The 24,124-nt window shown below is 41.4% G+C and overlaps 2 protein-coding genes across 2 annotated transcripts in view; one reads left to right on the top strand and one right to left on the bottom strand.

Moving 5' to 3' along the window:
- The window catches only part of LOC128259865 (uncharacterized), a 31,142-nt gene extending 11,227 nt beyond the window's left edge, over positions 1-19,915 (top strand). Inside the window, exon 3 of the mRNA XM_052992481.1 lies at positions 18,382-19,915. Coding sequence (XP_052848441.1) covers positions 18,382-19,373 — 992 coding nt within the window. The 3' untranslated portion in view covers positions 19,374-19,915. The remainder of the gene's footprint in view (positions 1-18,381) is intronic.
- LOC128259857 (DNA-binding protein Ets97D) lies at positions 19,700-21,777 on the bottom strand. Its single transcript, XM_052992468.1, has 5 exons — positions 21,622-21,777; positions 21,432-21,546; positions 21,301-21,370; positions 20,531-21,245; positions 19,700-20,472 (listed from the first exon to the last, which is right to left on the bottom strand). Exons 1-5 carry the CDS (start codon positions 21,683-21,685, stop codon positions 20,042-20,044), a joined length of 1,395 nt encoding a protein of 464 aa, XP_052848428.1. The 5' UTR covers positions 21,686-21,777; the 3' UTR covers positions 19,700-20,041.
- Positions 21,778-24,124: the final 2,347 nt, after the last annotated feature.

The following is a 24,124-nucleotide window of genomic DNA, read 5'->3' as shown; positions in this document are numbered from 1 at the left end:
GCGTATCCATGAGATACCCAGCCAGCCGTCCATGTCAACAAACAGTTCGACATGCTTGATCGACCATTAAAATTGTTTAGACCGGCGATCGGTGAAGTGAATTTCATGTTCCATTGGCCAGAACTCTTTCGATCCCGCTCGAGATCTCTCCATTCCTGAGATCTGTCACAGATCTGAAAGGGGCCTTCGGCAATCATAAATCTCTCAACACCTCTGCCAGATTTGATCTAAATTTACGCTTAATAATAAAATCTTTTGGTTCCTGCCAAAACACTACTATATTATTCGCAGGTCAAAGACTTTTTGTCTGCTCGTCTTAATGATCCCTCATCCGCACCGCTCTCTACTTAGTCATAATTGCAACAACCAAGGCCCACATTCAACTTGGCTGGCCAAGTGCTTCAGGGAGACATGGCCAAAACACACACATTTTGGGCCACATTGCGGTGATTGATCGTTCGTGCGCCACTCTAACAAAACGAGAAGCTCCCAATAAACGATAAAGTGGGAAGGAAGGGAAAACCACTTCAGTCCACTTCTGTTTTGTAGGCTTGAATTGTCTTTTCTGGTTTTAATGTCTTTGCGAGCGTTGACATTCGATGGCTTGGCCATGGCCAACAACAAGCTATTGAAATTTTATATGTGTTATACAGTGCGTTTAAAATTTAGAGAAGTTTGGAAAGCAAGCTTAATCAACAATCAAATATACTTTTAAAGACAAATTATTGAAATAGTTTGTTTTTTTTTTTTACTTTGGAAAATATGGATCTTAGCTACAGTTAACAATATTAAAATTCAACCTTTGTCTTATCTTCAACATGATACTTTACCAATTAACCCAGTTTATCACTTAATTTGTATTTCAAAATCTTCCATTAACAAGCTTATAACAGCTTTAGCTGTTGACTATTGAAATTCAATATTTTTGAGACACACTGTAACCGTGTATCTGTATCTTTTGATCTAAATATAGCGGGCGCCGTGACACTTGACTATCTCGTATCTCGTACGCTTGACCATGTGCGGTTTCTGACCAGTTTGTGGGCGTGCCGGGGGTCCGACCGCCGAATGCCGAATGCCGATTGCCGATCAATGAATGACCAAGACAAAGGTTAATGCTGGGGCGACCAAGGCTGGAGCAACGAAAATGTGGATCAATTGAGTGGGGCTTTCAGGGGCTTTGTTGTAACGGGGGTGTCATACAGTTCCACTCGTATCTTTCTAAGATCAGTGCCATAGAAAGGCGGCTGTCTTTGAGCCTCGTGTGTCATTGCCGCCTGCAGGGTAGAACGCACCAGAAAGCCAGAAACCCATCATAGCCATATCAAATTTCGCGGCTAGGCCGAGATAATTGATTGGTTGAGTTGGCTGGAAGTTGGCTTTCGGCTTTGGGTTTGGCTCAAAGTCAAAGCCGCACGCCCGCAAGTGCTGACATTTGTTCGGTGTCACGACTTGGCAAACTGGCAGACAGAAAACAACTCCTGGCATCCGAGAGGCACAAACAGTTTGTGTTCTATGTCGGTCGGTTTGTCAGTTAGTCAGCCAGTCAGTCTGCTAGTCAGTCCGTCTGTTAGTCACTCACGAACTGTGGAACTGTGGAAACTTTCTTCCGTGCCGCAGAATGACAGCGGCAGAAGCTGCAAAGCCCCAAAGAGGGGCACAGCATCCACATCCCCGTCCACATCCACATCCACCCAAATGCTCATCATGGTGTCATTGATCTCGGATCTGTTGCAAGTTGCAACACAGGCACGGAGCATTGTTCTGCAGGAGGCACAAGGCCCAGTCTTCGTGGGCTTTATCGTCTCTTCCTGATCGGCTGCAGCTTGCGGTACTTGCTCGGTTCAAGAGTCAGCACTTACTATCCACAGCACAGCTCAAAATAATAGCATATGGATTCATCATGGCTTATAAAAATGAAATATTACAGATTTATAATAACAATACAATTTAGACTTTTTATGCTGAGGTGTATAATTTACTAAGAGGACAATTAACTGTTATTATAAGGTTTTTTTTAAATTAAAATGAATATTTGTTCACGTTTTAATTTGATATTTTCTAAAACATATTTTGGACACTTAAAGTTTTGCTTTTTTTTTTTGTCATATTCTGGGCTTAAGCATTTCAGCACCAGCACTTTTGTTGATCTTTAAAAACTCCCATAGTTTTTTGATCTAGTACTTTCATATTGCTCACAACTGTATCTGCCAAATGTAGTTGAAGTCACAGTGGCAGATGCAACCAACAGCGAACAGTTGCTGACTGCAGCATTTTTGTGAAAATTAATTTAACATGAGCCGACGACTAATTTTGAAAGTGTGGCCATGCCCCAATCACCATCGGGAAGCCTACAAAATTTCATTATAAATAAATTTTTGGTTTTTTGTAAATTTTCTTTATGGCTTCATATGGCTTCTCGGACAGCTGCAAACTTGGCGGCGGCGCTTTAATAGCCTCAACTTTTGGCAACACAAAAAAAAAAAAAAAAAAAAAAAATCGAACCCAAACTTGTTTTGGCCACAAAACTGGTTCTTGGCCAAAGAAGAAGTTTTCTGTTGTTATTCTTTTTTTTGTGAATTTTTCGTGAATTTCTTTCTAAGTTGGGCAAACGCGACTTTACCTTTGGCCAGCGGCGCAGCTCAAGCCGGAGTTAAGGCTAAGAGAAGATATTAACTAAATGATAATGCTTAGCAGGTAGTTAAGGGCTCGGCTTTTACCTCTTCCTCGCGTTTAACACAGCCTCCCCCTTCTCCACTCTTCCGAGGCGGAAGCTTCCATTTGGACTTCGACTTCTATGGTACTGCTTAGCTACGTGCCTTTAGCCAAGTCGATGGCATTTCGGCTGGCCGGCTTAGCGATTTCCGCTTCTGTTTCCACCAAACTCTGATTGGCACAAAGCTAACTCATTGAACCAACAAGATCAGAACGTGAAAATCCACTTGGAAATCCACTGTCAGTCTGTCTCTCAAACTAACTGACTGACTGTTTGAGTGGAGCCCGCAATGAAAATTCATTTTCATCGCCTCAATCAACAATTTAATTCAATTAAGTTTTGAAATGTTTGTGGCACGTCGACCGAATAGTACGAAAACAATAACAACAAACGAAAACAAAGAACCGAAAGAATGCAACTGCAAGGCCCACAAAATAAGTTTAACTATCGGAAACGGAATTTTCATAAACCACCAACCACCAACTAAAACAAATGCCAATAAAATATGTGCATACATTTGAAGACAGGTCTCTGCTGTCGGCAGAACTTGCAATTGGCCACGATGGAAAATTGGTAGGGAACGGCAAAAATCGAAGAGGGGAGGCTCCTTAGTTATTGCCCCAATCTCGGCCAGTAAAACGTTTTCCCAGGCAAGTTCAAAATTGCAGACCAGCTGAAAAAAAAATATAGTCAGTTTTAGTCAGCTTTAGAACATTTCTTCAAAGCAAGATGATTAGAAAAACTGTCTAGATTCGGATTTGAAAATCCTTGATCGAAAATAACAGTCTAAAAACAAATTTCTAATATGGATATTGATAGCTAGATATCAAACTTGAAGTATGAGGTACAATTATAAATATTGACAAATAAATTTATATTTGTATATATCCAATTCTTGAAGCCATTCATATTTGGTCTTTAGATCTATATTTCACGAATAAGTTGATTTATAATTTCATTGAGGAAACAACAAACTCATTAACCTTTAAAGAATAGTCTATAAAACCAAAAAAGTTGCCAAATGGGGACAGCTCATATTTGCATAATCGTTTTGTCTCTCTAAAGCGGGATTCTTTTGCTTTGATTAATGAATGTATTAATATAGCGTTAATGACTTGGAGCGGGGACATTCATTCCAGAATTAGCTCAGATTATGCCAATCCGTTGAACAGCTCTGAAAAGCTGCTTTCCCGGATTTCTCCACTAAGCTGCGCGATCCGAAACTAGTTTGCTTATAAATATTCTTTTGGAGGGGAAACGTTTTAATTTCGCCAACTGTATTCGGCAAGTGCAACTGCAGTGCAAAGCTAATCGACGGATCTCGACTTGTATCTTATAAATACGCCACAATTTATGCATTCGCTCGCATTTGCCTAAGCAAAGAACCGTTAAATGTTCGCGAGCCTCTTAATTAAAGGCCATGGAATCCGAATCCGTAGAACCAACATCAGGGGGAGAAACTCTGCCACTTGGCGGCACAAAATGTTTTCATTTTGTTTTTTTTTGTTTTTTTTTTTCGCAGTGAATGGCTGCCAATTACAGAACCAATTTACACGGCCGAAAAACTTGCTCAATTTATGTGGTGGATGAGCCAAGGCAGAGATACAGATACGCGCCACTTGCCGATACAGATAGAAATTTAGTTTAAACAAACACCGCATGACATTGAACGGCAGACGGGCGGAATTCTCGCCGTTTCCTCCATAAATTTTTGGCCAGTTTTGTAATATTTTGGCCATAAACAAAACGTATTGAAAAATGGTTTCTTTTCTGCGTTTAAATTTATTTCCTTTTGTTTCGAATATAGTAATTAAGAGTCTCATTGAGAGGATAATAAATCAATTTCGGTTGGCTTACCACTTGAGAAGGGGAGAATCTGAGAATGCAATGCCAAAGTCAACGATTTGCAACAATGATGATGATATCATATGCGGGAGGAGTGTTTCTGTTTTGCAATTAGCAGAGCAGGGTGTTTTTGCATTCACTGGGTAGCCGTAGCCAAGCTGCTTATTACATAGAGCACCGCTTGGCGATTGCAAATGCGATGACTTGGAGGCCGGACGGGTTTTATCCGAAGTTATATAATCAACCGAATCGTGACTAATGGATGCAGCTTGGCCAATGCTAATATGCGCTGCAGCTTATCATTCACTTCTCAGATTCGCATGAAAAAAGGGGTTAGAAATATAGCCAATAGAGGAGTCATAACATTCTCCAAATTTCCTAGATCCATTAGGCTCATTTATTGTATTACTGTTCTTACAATTCTGTGCAAACTATTTTAAAGAAAATATTAATAATCTTTGGCGGATATTTAACTAGATCTTGATAGGTTCTAAGATAAAACTTATCAACTGTTGATGTTCATTGACCTGAATTTGTGAAGATAATAAAGTTTATAGATCTTTCGGCTTAGTGCTTTTCAGATTAATTATAAAATTCAGAGCGTTATCTGTTATTGATATTTTACGAGATAAATATAAGCACTGACCTACATATCTAAAAAAGTTAACAGATAAGTGGGAATAGATGTTTTCAAAGCAATATCTTTTATAATTCGTTAACAAGTGTTGGTGGACAATAATTTATAAAATGTTATTTCTTATGTTATGAACACAAATTGTGTGTTCTAAGTTAAATTGTTAATATTAAGATTTTAGATGACGAAATATTTTTTTGTATATTTCGTTCGATCCTAAGATACACTTGAAAAAAAGGTAGCTTGGGAGGGGTCGCTCACGAAGTGACAAAGAGCATTGAACCTCTCAAGTTTTGTTGTATTTCTTCATTTTTATGACTTTTGTAAGTTTCCATTTTGAGAGTGTTGAATGCCTTTTATATGACGAGCGTAACAAGTGGAATTTTAAGTATGGGAGAAGAAAAATAGTGGAAAAGGTGTCTGGGAAATAATTAAATAATAAAAAGAACCTCTGAATGGAATTAACATAAAATTTAAATTAAAATTGAAACAAGGCAAGTCTGTTGAATCATCGACATTAAATACACGCTGACAATGAGTGGACGAATAAAACTTCCCCAAGATTCCTAGAATCTCTGTTATAAACTCAATGTATACTGTTATAATCTTTATGCTTTCAACTCTACACTGAATCACTTTGAGAAGTAGCTGGGATGTGTCTTTTATTGATTATTTACGAACCGTTTTAGACAATTTATTTACGCATGATTTCATGCATTGATGTGCCAGTTGAACCCAAGTTCAAGTTCACTTGGCACAGTAGGAGACAAAAATTATAATTAAAAATTATTATGTCACGCAATGTTTACGAATGTTTGTCAGTTCATTGCGCAATTTATACGAACGTTTCGATTTCTTTCTACAATCGATGAAAATCCAAAATTGACGTAATGGCTTTTTGATTGAACATTTTGGGGCACGTTTCAATACCGAACAGGCGCCGCATGAGTTGCCAAATCATAACTACAAACAATTTGTGAATGAATAGCCTTAAATTGGCGGTGTTAATGACAACAACAAGCAACTGTAAACTTAATTTTTCAACAATTTTTCGCAATATTGTTGGATATTTCAGCTGATTTTGCCATAGCAGCAGCAAGTCAGCGCGCGCTTGACCCCAAAATGAAACTTTTAAATTGATTTTTATTATTTCTTCAACTTGTTGAACTCAATCAATTAGCCAGAGATAACTCGATGTGGGTGTCAGCAATGGCAAATTGTCGCCGAACAAAAATTGTTTTAAATTTTTCAGCGATGACCTTTGGTCTTCAATCTAGCTTCCTTCATAAAAACTAATTTATCTCTTGCTTTCCACTCATTGCAGGTAAACAACTATTTTCCGTATTTTCCGGGGGAACTCATGGATCGCGGTGAGCCATAATAACATGCGCACTCAGCCACAAGGAAAAGCAGAAAAACTGAAAAATTATTCATTAGCCAAGTGCCAAAAGCGTATTCAAATTAAGTTGCTCAGGCGAAAACCAAAACCGAAACATGTGTCAGCCATGTCAATGCGTTTGGCGCAGACCAAAAAGCGAAGTCGGAGCTCGAGTGCATTTGCTTTTTGGCCAAAATGGGGTTTTTTTTTAAGGCTCCGTGTGGTTTGTGTCTTCCCCCGCTAAGATGATTTCCCCGTTGCCTTTCGAACTCTTTTGCCGGCGGAAATTTCATAATCATGGTAAAATGAAAATGTTACATTTTATGAAAATGTATTATTATGTCCATCATAAAAATGTCATTGAATGACACTTGCGCTTGTCCGCTGCGCTCCCACCTCCACGGATTATTTTGACAGCAGCAATTTCCTAGCCCCCCAACAATAAAACAGAAACCCCTTTAATTCTCCACAACTGCCACAGCCCTCTGCTAATTTCTGTTGATTTAAGCAACTTTTCATTTTCGACTTGGCTGCGGCGCCAATGCAGATAGATGGAGAAACCAGCAAATTAATAAAAGAGAAAATCAACTGAGATTGCATTTAGTAATTTTAGTTTAGCTATGTTTTTTTGGGTGGACTGCAGTAGTCGACGTGCGATCGCAATTATTGCCACAATTTGTGGCCATTTCCGCTTGGCTGCCGCTGCTGCTGCTGCTGCGCATGTGCCACTTGTTGTGGGTTGAGAAGTGATGGGCGGGGGGAGGGTGAAGGAAACGGAACTGTGTGGTTACGGCACGGAAATACCTTCTAGTTAACAGTGGGCCCATCATAATGGGGTTAGTGGTTAATTATGGTTTTATTAATGGTTATTGGCTGGCATCTTTAAATTATTTTTAATTGGGGTGACGATATGAACATCACACTCTAAAGACTATGAAGTTTTTAAGCTTACAGTTTTTTCATTTTTATTAATTTTTAAAAACCTGCACAAATAAATAACAAATAAAATTTTAAAAATTGTATTCAACGTTTTTAAACTTTAATAAAGATTCTTTTAATTATATCTAAACGAGCAATGGATGCAATTTCAACCCATTCGGCCCACTGCTCATGCGCGTTTGACCAAAAGTGAAACATTTACTTCGCCCATTATACGATCGTACTTGTTACAGGGCACCGTTCACTTTGAAAGCTCGATTTCCTCGCTTTCCGTACTTATACATAGTACAACTTCAGAGACCCAGTGCGCCTTTGGTTCTTTATTTCAGCATTACCGAGTCTCTTTTTGTTTTGGGTAATTAAAAGCAGCGTTCAAAGTGCAATTGCTGTGGGTTGCATTTACATATACATGTGTTCAAACATTCGCGTTGCGCGCTCTCTTACCTGACAAGTGTTGCTGTGTTTTCCGCGGCTTGCCGGGCCGCGTGGGTGTTTCAATTTAAACAAAATTTCCAGTCTACGGGCTACGGTTTAATGGCATTAACAATATAGACAAGACACGCCCAAGCCAAGCGGCTGACTGAGTGACCTACTGCACTCAAATGTTCGGCGACATGCTGCAGTCACAGCAGCAACAGCGGCCACACCATGAACAGCATGATTCCCGGCTGAAACAAATTCTGACACCTAAATTGGCTACGCACTTTCAGGGAACCATTAATTAGGCAAAGGTGGAAAGTTTTTCAAACACCTCTTAATTTTTGTTTTTTTGGTGAAAGTTTTGCTTGTGGAGATAGGAATTGAATTCAGTTCAGTTGAGATCGCGGGGTCAGGCCTAGCTTCATTTTTCATAATTACAAAACAAAGTCGAATTGTACATTACCTTGAGCTCAAACTGCCAAACTGAACAACAAAAAAATGTTGATGCATCTTTCAAGTATTTTTCATATTCAATGCTCTGAAGAGCTTTCAAGCCTCTGTGGACCATATATTTTGTTTGATGTGATGCACTGGCAAATAAAAAGGGTATGATGGACAGAGGGAAACTCATAAAATTAGTTTTGTGCAAAAAAAGTAATTTAACAAAATAGTTTATAGGAAAAATAGATTCATTTTGACTATTAATTTAAAGTAAGCTGTTGGGCAATAAAGTCTTTTCGACATAAAAAAGTCGTGTTCAAAAATTTTAAAATTAAAATCTGGCAGAAAGTACAGACTTGTTATGATGGTCAATTGATGGTATTTTACACCTATTTATTTTTAATGTTTTATTATTTTAATTTCTGTCTTGTTTCCAATGAATAGAGTACAGGGTAACTGCAGTTCGAAATGCCCTTTTGCCTGGCAGCATTCTTTGGCTCTTTTTCATTGTGTTTTCCTCAAAATGCACTTCAAGCTGCAAGTTTTGAAGGCTCAAGTGGCACTGGAATTGTCAGCTGTGCCAGTGGAGTCGTAGTCTCTGTGTGACTTTAAATGCAGCTGCGGTTTCTTGGAGGTGGCCCGATCTGGCTTGGTTTGGCCCGATGCGATCCGATCCAATCCACTACGAATCCAACTCCGATTCCGTATTCGAGAGCGGGCTTTCGATCCATTAGAAGCGCATGTCTGTGGTCGCGTCGACAACAATCAATTGCCTGTGAGCGCATTTTATTGGCGTCATCAAGTTGGCTTTCCGTGGAAATCCGCATTGCCAGAGCAGAGAGCCTCCTCGACTTTCGAATAGAACTTCAGGTTCAAAATGGTCATCTTCATAATCGAGATGACGATGACGATGACGATGGCGATGACGATGACGATGGCGATGATCATCTGGGACATGGTCGATGAGATGCTCCACTCGACTGTTGCTGGGAGCCATAAATACGAGCTGACATTGCTTGGCATCGCTTAAGTCGCGGCTGCCCGCATTCTGGGGCCAGATTTTTCATCTGGAAAAGAGTCCCCAACTCCCCGAGATGCGAGTCGAAAAAGCAATATTAATTGTTCAAACATACTCAAACACACACGCGCACACCTTTCAAGGAAGCATTTTCCGAGCTTTCCACATATGCCAATGTGCGCCTGCTTTATTTTCCTTTGCTTGCACGATTTTTGCCATATTTCTCCCCTCTTTGGAGCACGATCGAACTCGGACCTCCCTCCCCAAAAATGGTGGCGACATTGTGACGTCGTCGTGTTCGCTGGCAGATTATGATCAACATGTATATATGTTACATGCATATAGCACAAGTACGTGTATATACACATATATTTCTTGTGTCTTTGCTTTAACCATGACAGCGAAATATTTCTGTTGGTGCTGAGCTGCCATGTGTGAAAATATTTATTTTTCATCTGCACATGCGGGCCTGCAATGGATATGCATTGAATGGTGGGGCAGGAAAAGGGCTAAGCTTTTCATGCCTTCAAAATTGGAACCAACAAATCTCAGCGGATGGACTTTATTTCTCTGGGTTTTTGGGTGTATTTGGGCCAGGCTTCAAATGGGTAATATGACTTTTAAAGCCATCAAATCAAGCGACGCCTCACAGCGATGCTGTTGTTGAATTAGATTTTTTCACAAGCTGGAATTGAGCTCAATGGATATTTGAGGAATTTAAATAGGAAATGGTTGCAGCCAATTGATTTACTTAAGATCTTTAATAGTACAATTTGTAGGCCTGAAGAGTAAAACTTTGTTTAAGTATTTAATTACTTGATTCTAATTGATTCTCATTTAAGATACTTCTTTCAATTTCTTTGAGATATATTTATTGATTAACAACTTCGGACAACCTAGTTACTTTTCAACAGTTAAAAGTTGGCTTTTAATATATTTAATATTCAGCAAATTTAATTGCAGTTAACGTGTCTGATTGGGACTTTGTTTGATTTTCAAATTGCAGTCTTTAGCCCAAGAGCTCTGTGAACAGGAGAGGCGAAGAATTCTCATGTGGTTCTTAGCTGGGCATAATTATGCTGCTGCTGCAAGTTGCAAGTTCTGGCAGCAAATAAAGAGTTTTTTTCCGCTTTGTGTGTTTTGTCTGGATCTTGGGTTTTTTTAGCGGCTCATTCGACTTTTTGTGGGACTGTCTGTTGGTTTCTTGTCTTGTCTGTGCGGAATTCGGTCAAGTACTCTTGGCTGGTTTTGATCGATTTGATTTGTGTGACATGTGGAAGCTGTCGGCTGCCGCATTACTGACACCTTATCAGGCGTGCAAAGCCCCTACTTCGATGAATATGCATGAGTGGAAACTACAACTACCAATACCTACTGCTAAATGTTACTTTCTACGCTTTTGTTACACTTTGTATCACGCTCTCCGGCCACCAAGTGCTTATCATTCGCTCAGAAATTTAATTATTTCGCCTGTCAGTCAGCTGAGTCCCGAAAGAAAGAAACGTAAAACATTTTTTAATGAGCCGCCTCAGCTACCGACCTTAAAAAGAAAGTCAGGCGACATGTCTGGTCTACCTTGGATAACTTTGGACTTCGTGCCAACATGTTTCTGCTGTTTGCTTTGTAGTTTCTGAGGTCTCCCCTGGGTCTCCCCTGTTTGATGACTTTGCTCATTTTTTGAAAATTACGGAAGCTGTTACTGTCGAAGTTGTTACTCTCATTTTTGGTAAAAGAAAATCTCCAGCTACCGTTTGTCAAACAATTTCTATGGCCAAAGTAAAGAAAGGATAACCATCATAATTGATTGAACCAGGTTTTCAGCTCAAACAGAAGAGGCAACAATAGGTTTTTTGGTTGTTAACCTAAGCTGTAGGGAAATGTCTGGCAAATAAATCAACCTTTTATCAGCTTCACTTGATCAGCAAAACTTGAGGAAGCTGCTTTCATACAAATAAATAATTATATTTCACACACAAGAATGTAAATTGCCCCCTGGGGTTAGCATTTGAGTTCGGCTTTCGTTTCGCTGGACTGCAATTATTTTTGGCTAATTGAACGGCCCGCTGACATTATCGGGCACTTTCCCCACCAACCGAGAGAGAAGCTACCGAACAGCCAACGGGCTGTCAACTTCATTAGATTTGATTTCAACAAGAAATATCATGGAAAACATTAAACGCCTCTGAATAAATTCAAATTAATTGATAAACACACAAAAACCGGAATGAATGCCCGAGACACACACGGCATGAAAAGAGAAATAAAATTATCGGCCATAGAGGCAGTCAGCGTTTAGCTGGCCAATTTGCAGGCCGAAAAACTGCAACTGTTTGAAGGGGGCATACAAGTGGGGGTACAAGTCGGTGGCTGCGCATGCGTCGCGGTATATTGCGCAAGTCCACTTGGTGGTGCAGTGGTTTAGAGTGGTGCAGAGTGGTGCAGAGTGGCTCGAACCAGTCGGATCGGACTTTTGCGTGGCGTGTGTTTAACTTTTGAGCAGATTTTGTCGCATTTTTTTTTTTGCCGTGCAGGTATTTGTTTTCACAGAGCCGCTAACCAACTCCCCTTTCGGTATCCTGGCTCCATCAATGGCTCTATTTGATGTAAACCGACTGGCCGGCTCTTTGAACCATTTGAACTTTTGGCTTTTGTCTGTTTCGGCGTAATTTTTGTTGTTGTTGTATCCATGGCTCTTGCCCCATTCACCCACCATGGGGCATGTTTTATTTGATATTTATTTGTTTTGTTTTTTTTTCTACTTACCAAATGCTACGACATTTCGTCATGCTAATCAGCATGAAGTCACTCGTTGGCTAATTGGCTTAGACGGGCTAACTCGCTGGTTTGGACCTGGCTTTAGGATTTGTGAGTGTGCGTGGCTATCAGATTACTTGACGTATTGCAAAATTAGATTTATATATGGTCGGATGGGCCGAGGAATGGGGAAACATACGCTGGAGAGTGATGCGGGCTCGTTGCAACTGACCAAGAAAATTATTATGTGGTGATGCAACGGGAATCGAAAGAAATCCCAGAGCATTTTTTACTTTCTAGAAATCATTATATTAAACTGACTTTGCTTGTTTTTTTATGATGCTTAATTAACCATTTCTTGTTTATCATAATCATTATAGAAAAACCTGCCTGCCTAAGCACTAAAATTTAATGAAGGCCAAATAAGGAACTAAATGGTTCCGATGTGTAGCTTTAATGATTTTCCTCTGATGAGCAAAGTACCCAATATAAAGAAGTACCTCAAGGCAAAATATATAAATTAAATTAAGTTGCCTTAGAGCTAATTCAACTAATGATGGAAAAATAGATTTAAACTTTTTTACTCATTTAAATGTAGAGCGAATAGGATTTCTAGTCTTAAAAGTGGTACTCTTCAGATAAAAGGAAAATAAAATGTTTGAAAACATTATTTTCAAATTGATAGCTATTGGCAATTCTTAATTAAACTAAACCTACGGTTTTTTTTTCCTGTTGGAATGTTTGTGAAAATGTAAAGAACTTTGATATTTTGCCTGATTGAGAGGGGGATTACCTACGCAAATTGTTTCCTATGTAGACTGTAACTGTTCTTGTTAGCTTCCCTGCCCCATTTCCTCCCCTATCCAGCTGATTGGATTTCGATGCAGTTTTCTCAATCAAGTCCAATGCCAAAGTCAAGTCAAAGTTGTCATTATCGCTTATTATTATAGTGTTTTATTTCTGCTTCCCCCATTTGCATTTACTAATTTATTTATTTACTTGTCTGCCTATCGGTACTGTATCTTTTTATTATGCAAATGCAGGTGGTGTGTGTCTGTGTATCTAGAAATTATGCAAATATCAGTGGGCCGATTGCGCCTTTGTGACTTGCAAGCCAATTCAATTTGTGACATTTGCTTAGACGATTTTCTCCATAAGAATTTCGAACTTACTTGTCTGTCAGTGGAAGTCCCTCTATCTATCCATTCCTCCCAAGATATTCCGCTGTGTGTGGGCCTGGAGCCCGAGATCTGGTTGCCCCAAGGAACTTGCGTCTACATGAAACAATTAAACTCAACATGCATTTATGTCAAGTTATTCGCGCTGCGCCAGCAATTAGAGAGCAAAAGCAACTCCAAGTGGGCAAACTGCAACGCATGATCACTGGGCAGTAAATTAACCCGCACTTCCATGTGGTTACAGCCACAGTGCGACAGCTGCAGTTGTAAATTTGATTTTTATGGCTAGGAACATGTTGGCAATTGGCAACCAGTTCCAAAAAGCGACAAAAAGCGGCAAAAAGGCAAAAAAATCAGCGACAAAAAATCAGTTTTCCGATATCTGTCACCAGTCATGGAAAAGGAAATCTTGCCGACTTTTGAGGTGTTAATTTGGCCACATGCCGAAAGATTTGGCCATAAATTCATTTCATGTTCATGTCGCGTTCAATTAGCCGGTCCAAAATCTTTCGTTTCCAATTCTTGATCAATTGATGCTGGACAATGTTAGGAATGGATTTTCAAAACATATTTGGAGCTATGGAATGTTCGATTCCACATTTGACAATTTCACAATAGAAAAAATTATATTTATAAACATATAATAAAAGGGCTTTAACCAATAGCTTTTGCCTTTTAAAATTAATTTGAAAATCAATGAACCCAAAACCAGCATCACAAGTAAAAATACCTAAAAATTCTTTTCGGAAATTATTCTTATAGAAATAAATCAATTTTTACACGTAAGAGTGGGCAAAAATTGTTTTACCAGCTGAATGTTAATTACTTGGCGAGCAAGCGAACACAAAAAACAGAAATAATAAAATTACAATTTCAAAATTCAGCGCTGTGGTCTGGGTATAAAAGCTCAGTCTGAATCCCAGTCGAAGTCTGTCTTGTCCAGCAAGTAAATCGTGACAATCATGGCAAAAATCGAACGGATGTTTGAAACCAAAAAATGCTAAAAGTATTACTTTGGCTTTGTTTGGTGAATTTTCGGCTGGCAATTTATCACAAAACAGCAAACAAAATCTAAAGAAAAGATTTCAACCCTATAATTTTCAGGCAGGCAAAATAACAATAAATACAACAAACAATAATTCATAATAAATTGTCATTTGACGTGTTTGAAATGTATTGGCAATTAAAAGCGCAATTGAAGCGATTGGAGTGAGGCGAAAGGCGGTTCAGATCGGCGCTCCTTGGTGCAGTGGATCGCTTTTGGGAGTTGTTTATTCATGGGTAGCAGTAATTTGTGGAGTTCATGAACCTAACTTTGGGTGTGTAGAGTTTGGTCATGATACTCCAACGAAATCAAATCAAATCCAAGGCAAGGCAAGTTGAGCAAACAAATGACTAAGGCTGAAACTGAACGATTAGTTGGCTTAAAGAGTGGCCTATATTGTTATAGATTTACATCAAATACGCCTTTTTTGCTTTCTGTCAAATCATATAACAATTGTCTATATTTTCTGAACTTAACATTTTTTCAGAGAACATTTTCTGCAGATCTATTTATACAATCTTTAAATTTGGTTTCTGGAAAGAGATCACATACTGTTCAACGGATAAAGTATGCCCTTATATTATTAATATTTTTGTTTGGGAGACACTAACCCAAAAATGCTGATTAAAGGTTTTTTCTCTGACGATTTTGTTGCTGTTTCCCGTTGTCCCAGGTCCGCCCATTCTCAATTTACTTTGTTTCTTGTGTTTTTTGGTCGGGTTTCGCTTGCCCCTTGGATATTTTTTGTTGGATGTTGTTGCATGTTGGGGTCTGGAGTTGAGTGCAGTTTGCTTAGGGCGCACTTAAGTACCGTTATTTTAATAAACGCCGTTTGCTCATGCGCAGCTTAAGTTGGCCCTGTTTCCCTTCGTCTTTTTTTTTGGTTCGGTTACTTTTTTGTTTTGTGATTTGCCAAAAAGGCTTTCTTCACATAAAAGAAATTGAATTACTGCTGATGGCAAAAAGCTAATTTTACTTGTTCAAAGGGTATTTTCCTTTGCCAACGTCTTTATGGCTGCTGATCTTCGGAGATGGAAGGAAGTGTCTCATAAAGTGTGTCATTTGATTTTCGTAATATTTATTTACTCTGCCCATTGCATAGATGTTTTGTTTGTTTACTTTTGCTTCGTTCTGTTTGCCGCTTTTTGCATAAACATTTATGCAAATGTCAAATGCCTAATTGACAGACAAGAGCCAAGTGCTTGCCTTGCCTTTTCCTACACAAAAAATTAAATAAGAGGTTGAATTCAAGAGACTCGACAAGGAAATACCTAGTACTTACTTCGTGTTATTTAAAGTTTTATTCGCTTTGCAGGGGGTGAAAAACTTACATTTTTGTATTATTTCTCTTCTTGTTATGTTCTATTGTTTTTTTTTAATTATAGGCTTAATATACCCCACTAAGAGTACCGGGTATAAAATCCATGACAGTGACCAGGCATTGTCTATGCTGGCAGCAAATTACAATTTACAATTTACGATCGACGATCAGCACATCAGCAAATCGAGCCGGTCGACAGCTCCACATTTTGTCAGCTCGGTCGGCGGAACCCTCTGATTTGGAACGACCTTGAGCCTTTGTGAGGCCTAATAGAGCTACACCCCTCTTTTTCCCCTCGCGCGGTACCCAATTATCTAGATATACGCGTTATAAAGTGATCTAATGAATTTACTTTATGCGTGTTTCATTTGATGTTGATTGTCCGATAAACATTTTATTTCGCTTTTTATGGCCCTAGCTGGCTGCCGTCGCTGTTGTTTGTTTTGAGTGAAAGTAATTTGTCGATTATCTGTTTTTGGTGTCTGTATATATGTATATATAGTATCTGAGCGACCGACACGCCTAGATACTTGGCACGTCATGTGCTAAGAGCTTAAATGCGAGAGCCGCAGATTCTCTGACTCATGCAAAGAAAGTTTAAACAATGTTTTGGAGGTAGTTAATTCTTTGCCTTTCCAAAAATGATAATCATGAGATGGTGATGGACGTAAATATAGTTGTAGTCATCAGGCTTTTGTGTCTGCTTATTTAGTCGATCATTTGGTAGAGAGAAATTTAAGATTGGGCGTGGTCTTTCGTCTTGGCGATGAAATACCAAGAGTCGATAAAGTTGAAGATGGGCTGGCCCCAAATTATCAAAGTTGAATACCATAAGATTGTTTAATCTTTGAATACCTTAAGCCTGGAGTTTGGTAAGTGAATTAAATCCGAAGGATTGAGATTATTCCGATTGCAAGCCAACGATATGCAGCAAATTGGCCCATCTTCCACTCTATCTTTGATTTGATCTCTTCGTTTCACTTGAGTCCATGGCAATGGACAAATTGTTTGGCCATATATAGTGTGTATCATTGTGCTCTATACCAGGACCAATCGATATCATTATTTATATCGCCACGAGATCAGAGCAAAGTCTGCAATTCCAGGCCATTTACATGATCACCTGAGTAGAAGTTGCACGTCCAGGGATGTGGAAGACGGCATTGACAGGCGGAATAAAGGCAATCTTCCATTTAATAACCAATTATCATTGATCAACTGCACGCCCAGCCCCCAGAGATCGAGGAATACCGAGGGACGACAGACCGAGAAACGAATGCACTGGCCACTGAGCAATATCAATTACGAATTACATCTGATTATCCGCCGTGTCTGGGAATTGGCCAGGGCCATGGCCAAGGTGAGTCGTGGCTCCAGCTCCCAAGATTCAAGATTCAGGATCCAAGATTCGAGATCCAAGATCCCATATCCAAGATCCAACTCCCGCCTGGGGGCTGTGTGTGTCTGATTAGCGCATAAACAAGTTAATGCCATTGCCATTGATGATGACGATGCTGAGCCACCTGAACAGACGCCAAGTGCATTGCAATGGACTGAGGGGATGCGATGCCGTGCGATGCGTACGTGGTGCGATGTTATTGTTTTCTTTGGGAATCAAAAAGTGCTGGCCCAAGATAAATGGGGCAGGGGTTCTGCAGATAAGGCCAACTTCTGGCCTGTTTGGCAGTCTTACTGCGTCGTCGTCGACGTCGTCGTCTGTTGACAACTGGCGGCAACTCCACAAGCTTTTGATCTTGACGAAGTTTTAGCCGCCGCCGCCGCTGGCAAAGCCTGTACTGTATTCCATTGGACCATGTTGAACTTTCCCAGTTTTGTCGTCTTCCTAGAATATGTATCTCTGTCCGTTACTGTTTGCCCAACGCTTTACGAGGCGGACAAGGGGGCGGTGGCGATATGCTAATGTTGTTTGGGTTTGGGCAGCCAAAAGTCAAACACTGTTGGTAGACGTTACCTTGAATTCGTAGGGAAACAAGCAACACAAAAGCCTCATAGCCATAACTGCGATGCATGGTAAACAGAGATGTTTGAGATATGTCATGTGCTTAGGGCGGACATCATAGTTAGAGTTCAATTGCTCTGTGTTCCCTAGGGACTGATCGTCTAATTTTCTTGCATAAATTTATGTTAATATAAGTGAAGTAAGAGTACATATATGGATTATGAGTCAGAAATGATTAGAATAACCTTTTTCTTATATTTGTTTTATATTGGCGGTTGAACTAATATTGTGAAATATTTAATAGGTATTACATTTCATAGACTTTTTTAATGATCCATTTAAAGTTCTTGCTTGTCAAATTCAAATCAATATGTAAAATCAATATATATAAGATCATGCTGCAATTTAAAACAGGATCCGAAGGCACAAGCACCCTTTGCCTGCCCTATGCAATCCTGAAAAAAAAGATTGTTCAAAAGAACAATATTTATATATACCTTTTTTTTATCTTAGAAGTGTTTGCTTAGTGTATTTTGGGAGTCACCCTCCCGAAAAGTCTGGGAATGATATAATTCGTGGCCATTAGCGTGAACAATTGTCCGTGGGAGTGCTGCGACTTGTGTGCTCCTATGCAAATGAGGGGACAATTATGCTGATCAGCGCTAATTGAGGGAGCCAGAATGACCCACAGAGTGACTAACCCAATTCCGTTTCCATCTTCTCCACTTGCAGGCTGTCCGCTGACGACGAGTTCCCACTGCCTGCGCTGCAACAAGGCGGGCTGCATCAAGTGTCCCATGTACCTGGTGACGGACACGAGGCAGTGCGTCGATCAGTGCCCCGCCGGCTACTTGGATCAGTGGTCGGCCCATACGGAGTTCATGGGACGGGTGTGCGTGTCCACCGGCTACTCTGGACCACTGATGGCCGCTCTGGCGGGACTTCTTGGTGGCTTCCTGGTTTGCCTATCCCTTCTGGCCGTGGCCGTAATGTTGGTCAAGAGGAAACGGCGGCGAAAGTCCGTGAAACAGAAGCTCATCAACGAGAACACCATGGATCGGGCGGATTTCATGAGGCAGCTGAACGAAATGCGTCCGAATGCGGAGTATTTCCTGGCCATGCTCAACGATACGCGGCGGCAGATCCGGAAGCTCTATTTGTCGGGTGAAGTGGCGGCAGCCAACTCGTACAGGCCCATTGTACGGGACCTGGCCAAGCTGCTCATCCTGCTGAACAGGCCCATCGAGCTGATTCCCGCCCCGCCGCCGGATTGGTCCAGGCTGTATGCCTGGTCGGAGCAGGCCCTGGAGCGGTATAAGCCACAGGTGGGCCAGCTCATCGACTTCTTCCAGGCCTCGCACGGGCACAGTGCTGGCCACCACGAGGTGCTCTACGCTGCTCCGGCCAAGAAGAAGCAACTGCAGCAGGCCAGCATCTTCCGGCAACAGGTGACGCCCACGGCGACGCCGCAGGGAGTGGGCGAACTGATGGCCGGCGACCGGAGCAGCAGTGCCTCGGCGCAGCAGAAACTGCACCTGTTCGGCTCGCTGATCAGCCTGCACGAGTTCGAGGAGCCACGGGCCTCGGATCCCTTCGGCAGCAGCTTCAACACGCTGAAAAGCGGCAATCTCATCTCCGATCTCAACGCCAGCTCGCTTTGGCTGGAGGATGAGTTCTACAAACTGGGCTTTCGACCGCAGGACGAAATCACCACGGAGCTGTAACCGTATCATACATCATCAAACTCACACTCACCCTCACAAATTAATGTAAAGAAGTATTATCCCGGCTGGCGGCGCTAACCGTTCAAGTCTAGTGCCAGTTCAGCTGGGGGAAAGGAGCATTTGCGTGCACATTCCGCCAGGCCATCATCATCTTTGACTCCATCGACAAGCTAACTGGGAGGCCATTTAGCCCGAGCCGCTAAATGCCCATGCTTGGAGCTTAGTTAGATCAGTTAAGCAAGCAAACTAGTCACGTAAAATCACAAACAAAACCATCAACACACAACGATGCCGTGAAGACGGAGCAAATGCAAATGGAAATCGCGTGGAAATGAATTTAGTTTTATGGATTTTACAAAAATCGCAACAATCATGTAACGAACAATATTCAATATACACACTGTAGAGATACTATTCAGATAATAATAAAGATGTTTAGCTGTAGAAGAGCGATACTTATAGCTATAGCTTACGTAGACAGAGATTATAAAGCTTAGTAGATACGAAATAGATAATAAAATCGTGTGCCTTAAGAGTATAAAATGTGTAAAGTGTGTAACAATTTGTATTATTAACCAGGCGCAGTTATCCGACAAAGTCAGCCAACGCTAAGGCTCCTCGTACTTCCAGAGTATGTCGGGTTCCACCTTGAGCTGCAGCTCGCCATGTCATGTGTCTTTTTTGCTGGTCTCTAAGGGCGCCACACGTTCAGGAACTACCTTCCGTTCGTTGACCAGCCGGGAGAGCTCTTTGGCATCGTAGCCAATCAACAGCTTCAAGTCGCAGTCGAATTTGTATGCGAACCGCTTGCCGGACACCTTGGAGATCATATCCCCATCGTAGTAGTATCGGAGCGCCCTCGATAGCTTTTCGTAGTTCATGGCGGGTTTGTTTTTCTTCTCGCCCCAGAGGCGAGCCACTCGGTCCGGATCGCTGAGCTTAAATTCTCCGTCGGTGCCCACCCACTCGATGATGTCCGTGTGCTCGCAGTCCGTGAGTATTTCGAGTAGGAACTGCCACAGCTGGACTTGTCCATTGTTGCCGGAACCAATGGCGGTGTAATTTGTGGGGCTTAAAGACGTTGGAGAACTTTCAATGGCTGGAAAGGCATATATACTATAAGATTAGGCACTTTGACTGGTTTCTGTGTTACTCACAATCGGAACCCTTGACTGTTTGGTAGGATTTCCGCATTATCCTCTGCTCTAAGGAAAGGGAGCCCGTAGTGGCCGAAATGGCAGAGGCTGCCATGATCCTGGGTTGCTTGGGTTTCCTCAGCTCCTCCGCCTGCTTGTGCACCACGGACACAAAATTGCACTCCTTGAGCAGCTGCAGGTGCGTCCAGAAGACGTTGCCCGGATCACGGGGCAACTTCCGGCTAAAGTCCTCGTGCGTCATGGCGCAGAGTTCCTGACCGTTGATCTGCCAGTCGCTCATGTTGATGCCACGTAGCTCGAACTGTTTGATGGCCCATTCCAGCCAGTGGGTTACGTGGGCTTGCGTCCATTCGATGGCCGCCTCGGGAATCTTCAGACGCGCCTGTTCCCGCTTGAACTTGCTGTCCAAGACCCAGTTCAAGACTGGCTTGACGTCCTTGCTGGATTCCACGGACTCCTCTTCTGAGTCTTCTTTGACCTTGCGTTTGATGGGCGTTTTGATGGGACTTTCGCTGGACGAGCTCTTCTGACTGGCGGACTCGGGGGGCGAGAGTTGGGACACCATATCCTCGGCCAAAGCAGCCAAGGCGGCCTCCGTGGGCTTGAGGACATCGGCAATGTTGATGCGTTTCCGAATGGTCGAGATTTGCACGTTGATTTGGACCAGACCTTCCCCTCTAACGCACTGATCCACGAGGTTCTTGTGCGATTCCAGCTGAAGGGGTTAAGTGGGTTTAGAATCCATGGGGATCTGGAGTTTATTGACTCACCTCCTGTGCATCCTGCAGCCAAAAGGTGTAGTAATTCAGGCACACTCCAACTTTTTGCTCAACAAGTGTTCTTTTGGAGAAATGTAAAAAATATGCAATCGCAACTTTTGGGCAGTCTTGAGCCTACTCACTTGAGCATGCTTAGCGGTTCCCGGATGTCCATGTGCACGATGATAATGTCGTCCAGCTCCGCCTCCGTTTCCACATCTATGCTATCCTCGAACATGTTGCTGGCGATCACCTCCTCTGTAAATTGTTTACAATTTAAAATCGGAGTAACAACAGGTGCGTACCAATTGGAAATCGGCATTTCCCACTCACCCAGGGTACCGCCAACACTCAAGCGACGTATCAGCTCGTCCGACAAGTCATTGCTGCTGTCCATCGTGGTATTATTTCGTGAATAACTACCAGTATTTGCCTATTTAATGGTACACTATTTACCAGGCGTGATTTGTTGTGCCGATAGGCCTTGGACTAGAGGTGGACAAACGTCGATGTTTTCAAAACATGGGTAATATCGATGTTTGCCATGGGCTCCATCGATCTTTTTAGACTTGTGCCGATAGGTAGTGATACCGTATTCGGCTGAAGTAGAAATATCAAAAATACTAATAAGCGCTCGACCAGGGCTCCCCACTCGAGTTGCTGTACTGCCACTTAGTTTTTGGTTTTCAAAATATGGCGGTTATTTTACATATAATGAGATTATAGCTAACAACAATTTGGTCCATTACATTTGTATGATATGACATTAAAACTGAGAGCAAACATAACATAATTATTAAACAAAAGAAACATTTTCGTTGATTACAATCTGGAAGATGCAACCAAGATTAATAAAACGCAAAAATAATTGAAGACACCAAAAACGATCTTTTAGAAACTAAGAAAAAATAATAATTCTGAATTACGAAAAGATCTTAAACCAAACGTGTTCTGTTTTTAAGCTTTTCAAATAAACACTAAAATCATAATTTTTTAATTGTTTTTTTATTGAAATAGATTTTACTTTATTTGTATAACTGTTAACTACTCCAAACTAATATTTGTTATGGCTTTTTGATATTTTAATGATTTTTCTGAGTATAAACAAATGTAACAAGAATTGTAGCGAAATGGCAATTAATGTTTTAAAACTAACGACCTATAAAAATGAGCAATCTTTTGGTGACAAAAAAATATGCCCGCCCCTCATTTAATTTCCTACAAAAGCCATCGAAATTAATTGAGGAATTCGCAACAGTAAGTGGAATTCTTCAAGTTGCCCACTTGTGGGTGAGTGGCTGACTCTTCACATGAGATATTTTCGCCACTTTCTTTCAGTTCGAGGACCCAGTTGGGAGACACAATTGTCAATGTTTGTGTGGCGGCATTGAGGAAGTGCTGTGTTCCCACTGCCAAGTGGAGTGGCAAGTAGCAAAGTGCTCCTCATCTTTGACTAATGCTGATTGAAAGCCCCGTAACACGATCAGTGGGTCAAAACGGTGGGACACAGAATGCCAATTGTGTTGGCTTGGTGGGAGGACAGAGGATAGCCTCAAGTGCACAGCGCACTTGTTAACACAAGCGATTTTCCATGTTCCGCGATAAAGTCAAAGTCGGCTCCCGGCCGAGCGAGAAAAGTACGGAGTTGAGAGCATTACCTCATTGTTGACTCAGTTGGCGTTGATGAACGATATTTACTTGCTAAATATGTGGATGACACTGGTGGACTAGAAGTGATTCAATATTTTTCAGGAAAGTTCTAGCACATCATCCGCTCGCAACCTTGCAACTCCGTTTTCCCTTTCCGTTTGGTGTCCAAAACCAAAAAGCTAATAAACTAGAGTACGTGTATATTTGTTTGCCAACAAACCGAGCTTTGTTTGTTTGCTTTCCAAGCTGTTGACTAATATTAGCCAGCTGCCCAAATTCAGGCCCTTCAGGTCAGTTTTTGTGGCCATTCCAGCAATTGAAGTTGAGTCATTGCCAATGTCATTTCTGCTATTTACGATATTAATAGATATGATAAATTAACTTTCTCTCTGTGTCTCCTTCTCCCAAAACCTTTATTACTCATTGTATGCTAATAAGGGGTAATCTCATAACGCGTTAAGTATACGCCGCATTGACCTGCTCGGAGATAGAAATCTAGGCAGACCAAAAAATTGTCTAGGTCATGACATCCAGCTGCAGTGGGGATATAAACAGATACTCAAGCCCATATGGCTACCAACGATGACAACGAGGAAAACTCACATAAAACCGATACCATAAAACTATGCGCAGTCATTGTGGCGCCTCCGGCTACCAGAAATTCCTATATAGCCGGCTGCCAAGAGCTGCCGAAAAAAAAATGGGTAGAAAACAACCCCTTGGGCTTTTGCCACAGGATTACTTGTCCGCTGAGCGTTCAACTCTACGGGAATTGCGTCACTGGATGGCGAGAATTTAATCAATAGGGAAAACTCCCACGCGGAGCGGTAAACTGGAGCAGCAGACCCCGGGACTTGGAGAATTTGCATTTCCGTGGCCCATACAGAATGGCCAGTATTTGGGTCGGCGAAGGACTGCTTGCTGCAAGGACATTTCAAAGGCAGGCGAGCATACCTCAGAGTGCTTTACGTTCCCGTTTCAGCCTTTCCGCTCTTCATTTCATAATTTTTGTTTTTTAATTAATTGGCTTTTGAGTGAGTTATGGAGCTTTTTCGGGCTACACCTAGAAACCTTCGGCCGAATTATGGCCAGGATATGAACTTGTTTGTGACCCACTTTTTATTGTTTTTCGAACAAGTCCGAATTATTTATTAGCCAGTTGAGGGTAGTGCAGTCACGTTATTGA

This window comes from Drosophila gunungcola, chromosome 3R, assembly GCF_025200985.1.
Source record: "Drosophila gunungcola strain Sukarami chromosome 3R, Dgunungcola_SK_2, whole genome shotgun sequence".
Lineage (NCBI taxonomy): Eukaryota > Metazoa > Arthropoda > Insecta > Diptera > Drosophilidae > Drosophila > Drosophila gunungcola.
Note: the sequence above shows the minus strand (reverse complement) of the source record. Positions and strands in the feature narration are given on the sequence as shown.

Bases quoted from the DNA above. Each gene is read 5' to 3' on its own strand.
- LOC128259857 (XM_052992468.1), bottom strand. From the start codon at position 21,685: ATGGACAGCAGCAATGACTTGTCGGACGAGCTGATACGTCGCTTGAGT. The intron at 21,246-21,300 runs GTGAGTCAATAA...TAACCCCTTCAG, and splicing joins GGCTGCAGGATGCACAGGAG to CTGGAATCGCACAAGAACCT. The intron at 20,473-20,530 runs GTGAGTAACACA...ATGCCTTTCCAG, and splicing joins AACAGTCAAGGGTTCCGATT to CCATTGAAAGTTCTCCAACG.